At 20.3% G+C, this 290-nt stretch overlaps 1 protein-coding gene across 1 annotated transcript in view; it reads left to right on the top strand.

The window, feature by feature from the left end:
* Window positions 1–52: 52 nt before the first annotated feature.
* The window catches only part of LOC108578473 (mitochondrial ribosome-associated GTPase 2), a 2698-nt gene continuing 2460 nt past the window's right edge, over window positions 53–290 (top strand). Inside the window, 1 exon segment of the mRNA XM_017941821.1 lies at window positions 53–266. Coding sequence (XP_017797310.1) covers window positions 53–266 — 214 coding nt within the window.

The raw sequence follows: 290 nt of genomic DNA, 5'->3' as shown, positions 1-290 counted from the left end.
TTAGTAATAATAATATATTATTTTATTTGTAATAATTTCATTTGCTAAAATTATGAAACTTTCTATATTTGGTGAAAATGATTGTGTACTCTTAGTGGGAGAAGGCAATTTTTCATTTTCTGTTGCATTATTTCAACTTAATTTAAAAATTAATATTACTGCAACATGTTATGAAGCTAGTATTACTCAAGATCTTGGAAAGAAAAAAAAAGAATACCTAAAAAAAAATGGTTAGTATTTTCTAAAAATTTTAAATCACATTTTTGTATTATATTATTATTTGTAATATC

This window comes from Habropoda laboriosa, unplaced genomic scaffold, assembly GCF_001263275.1.
Source record: "Habropoda laboriosa isolate 0110345459 unplaced genomic scaffold, ASM126327v1 scaffold38, whole genome shotgun sequence".
Lineage (NCBI taxonomy): Eukaryota > Metazoa > Arthropoda > Insecta > Hymenoptera > Apidae > Habropoda > Habropoda laboriosa.
This window is presented reverse-complemented; position numbering and strand designations above follow the sequence as displayed.